Source organism: Oreochromis aureus, linkage group 18 (assembly GCF_013358895.1).
Source record: "Oreochromis aureus strain Israel breed Guangdong linkage group 18, ZZ_aureus, whole genome shotgun sequence".
In the NCBI taxonomy this organism is placed as follows: Eukaryota; Metazoa; Chordata; class Actinopteri; order Cichliformes; family Cichlidae; genus Oreochromis; species Oreochromis aureus.
Window position 1 is genome coordinate 9,014,754 of NC_052959.1, and position 3,553 is coordinate 9,018,306.

General features: G+C 48.1%; 1 protein-coding gene across 1 annotated transcript; it reads left to right on the forward strand.

Annotated features, from left to right (window-relative positions):
• Positions 1–1,010: 1,010 nt before the first annotated feature.
• LOC116314808 (transcription factor AP-1-like) lies at positions 1,011–3,148 on the forward strand. Its single transcript, XM_031732958.2, has one exon. The coding sequence runs from the start codon at positions 1,410–1,412 to the stop codon at positions 2,379–2,381; it is 972 nt and encodes a 323-aa protein (XP_031588818.1). The 5' UTR covers positions 1,011–1,409; the 3' UTR covers positions 2,382–3,148.
• Positions 3,149–3,553: the final 405 nt, after the last annotated feature.

The following is a 3,553-nucleotide window of genomic DNA, read 5'->3' on the forward strand; positions in this document are numbered from 1 at the left end:
GCTGATGTTCCTTAAAGAGTGGAAAAGTTTTCTCCTGGAAGAGCTTTTTTTTTCTGAAAATGATCAGCTAAATAAAATACTCTTTAGCTCAGCAGCTAACTTGATTTTATTGCATCATGTGATACTGGTACTTGGATAAACAGATCATAACTGCATAAATGTTTGTTATACAACAATGTTAGTGTTAGAGATGAACAAATCTTATAGTCTACTATAAATTGTATGTATAGAAATATGGAATACCCATACAAGAATATAAATTAGTGCTTACGGCCTAGTGTACATTTATGTATTAATACTCATTTGTTTACATATAATAGATTTTTTGTTCCTATATTTCTAAGCTTTTTGAATATTACTTGTTTCCACATACTGTATGGCACAAGTACACATTTTCCGAGTAAATATGTGCACTGCTGAGGACACGTGCCATCTTCACATAGCAAGGAATCAAAAAGAAACTTAAAACCAGCACAGGTGTAGGACCGCATATTTTGTGGGCAACAAAGGAGCTCTCAACGCAGGTCAGGTTCTTGTTCTTTCCTGTCTTTAACCCTGCTTTACCAGCCAACCTGTGCCCACTTCCTCAAAAGTCCCGTGTAGTTCTTCCTGTACAGACACACACACTGATCACCATCATTTCTGCATTTTCAAGCAGGTTATCTCTTTGTTCTGATTTATTTTTTAATATTTAAGCCCGTGAAACCTACAGCCTTAGATCACACGTTCCTGATCAGAAACATCTTATTTAAAGATTCCTGGTTCATTTCCAATCAGCGCTCATCTCTGCGCACCCTCAGCGCGCACTTCGGGGGATAACTAGTAATTGAGCGGGTAACTAAATATTCAAAAACACTACGTAATCCCAGAGTACATTGCTCCACCGTCTGCATTACCTAATCCCATAAACCATCGCGGTGGGCGGGGATATAGCCTGTTGTCAGAGCAACCTGCATGTCATTAGACACATCCCGCCTACCAAGTCATCTCCAGCCAATCGCTGGCCGTAGAAATGACATCATTGTTATTTTCAGGCGAGCTGCAGCTTAGAGGTGGATAAAGTTCGTCTCCACGTTGGAAGTGATAGAAAGTATTAGCCGTTTTCAGGCACTGTTTTTACTTTTTGGGAGCGGGGATAAGTCACGGAGGACATTCGGTGTGTCAGGACACGGAGACCCGGCGGCGGGGGGACAGTCTTTGGTTGTTGATGAGCGCAGGGCGCACAAAAGAAAAGTTTTCCCAGGACATAAAGTTGTCAAGTGAGTTGAACTTCAACAATAGGCGGACTCTATCGCAATCCAGTTGACGGACTGTCACGGGACATATGTAAACAGTCGACCTTGGACTGTTTTCTCTTTTCTTTTTTAAAGGAGAAAAAGAAAGATCTCCCTCAGGGTGAACAAAACTTTATGTCCAGAAAAATGGAAGCGACCTTCTACGACGAAGCCTCCAACTCTCAGCATGACGGGGCGGCAGTGTACGGCTTCAACCCTAAAACCCTCAAACAGACCATGACCCTGAATCTGAACGACCCGAAGAACTTTAAACCTCATTTGGGCGCCAAGGCCCTGGACATCCTGACGTCCCCTGATGTCGGGTTACTGAAGCTGGCTTCACCTGAACTGGAGAGACTGATCATCCAGTCTTGCAACGGGCTGACAACTCCCACCCCGACCCAGTTCATCTGCCCCAAGAACATCACCGACGAGCAGGAGGGCTTCGCTGAGGGGTTTGTGAGGGCGCTGGCTGAGCTCCACTACCAGCAGCAGATACCTGCCGCCCAGCCCGACCCACAGACCGGCTCGGCCAACGGCATGACATCCGGCTCCGCTGCGCCCGAGAGCGGCGGGATTTCCTACAGCTGCACGGTGCGCACGGAGCCGCCGGAGTACACCAACTTGAGCAGCTTCACTCGGGCTGTAACAGGCTCCACGCCCGCACCTGCCGGCGAGAGGCAGCCACCTCCACCTACAAGTTACCCGGCGGCTCCACAGCCGTCCCACAACCACATGGACCACCAGCTGCCGGTGGCTGCGCAGCACCCACGGCTACATGCGCTCAAAGAGGAGCCACAGACGGTCCCGGAGATGTCCGGCGAGACCCCACCGCTCTCCCCCATCGACATGGAGTCCCAAGAGCGCATCAAAGCTGAAAGGAAGCGCATGAGGAACAGGGTGGCCGCGTCCAAATGCCGGAAAAGGAAGCTGGAGAGGATCGCCCGACTGGAGGAGAGGGTCAAAAACCTAAAGAGCCAAAACACGGAGTTGGTTTCCTCTGCCAACGTCCTGCGGGACGAGCTGGCTCTGCTCAAACAAAAGGTGATGGACCACGTTAACAGCGGCTGCCAGCTCATTTTGACGCAGCAGCTCCAAGCTTACTAGACTTGCCAAGGGAAGAAAATAAAAAGAACCAAGGGACACTGCTCGGGGACCAAATGCAGCTTAAAGTGGCCCGTTCAGCCTTTCAGGGAAGTCTCAGCGCATTGTTTTTTTTCTCCTCCACCAAAATATCCGCTCAGACTGTATCCACATGGAGGCTGACTGACAAGAAGAGCAGAAGCCATCAAACTTATTGCACAGGCGCACACAGCTCAGATGGAACCTTGGCTCTGCCAGCGCCTCTGATCTGGCTCGTTACATATTTCTGGCATTTTTTTTGTGTGTGTGTCTTTGTCATTTATTTCCACCTTAAACTACATAATGAAATCTGTAATCTGTCAAACCAGCTATGGCAAGTGTCCACATCTTATCACTCGACTGTGGCCCACGCATATCCTGCATCCTGACTGGAGGAGAGATAGGGTTTGTGTGGGCTCCAACTGCATAGACACAATGTGAATCAAGCCTTTCACTATGTCAAGTAGCAACGTATGCATATAGACACAAGTCAAGCACTGAGTATCCCAGGCAACAACGATTATATGTACAGAACACTAACAACAACAAAAGTTCACACCTTTCCCTAAAGACTCATAGGTGTGTGTTTACTGACAAAACTGCCTTACTTTCTTAATACTTACCTTCATGCAACTTTGTGATATAGTTGTAACTAATGTCAAACCTCAAGTTAACACTTAGTAATATTTGTACGCAGTATTTTGAGCACTTAACTGTAAATATGAGAAAATAAAAGTGTTGGATATGCGGCACGATGTGTGTTGTGGCTTTGTGATTAACGATAAATGAGCCTGGAGGTGACCGGATAGTCTTGCAGTGTGTTACATGGAGCGTTTGTTGTTGGAGAAACTGGGGCGGACGGGAGACTGAGTCACCAGCTCGCTGAGGCGCACCCGATGGTTGCCGAAGCTACTCGGACGCCCATTGGACAGCGAAGCGTCGGAAGTGAGCCGCAGGCAGCCAAATATGGCAAGAGGTCCCGAGCGAGCGCTGGGACGGGTAGGGGTGTGTATGTGCGCGCGCGCGAGTAATAGTCACCGTCCTCCCACTACAGCTGGTGACTCTTTTACAAGAAACGCCATGAAGCCGAGGCAGATCTGTTTACACACTTGAAGGGAGTGGGTGGAGAAGAGATACTTTGTAAAAAGGAGGAGGCG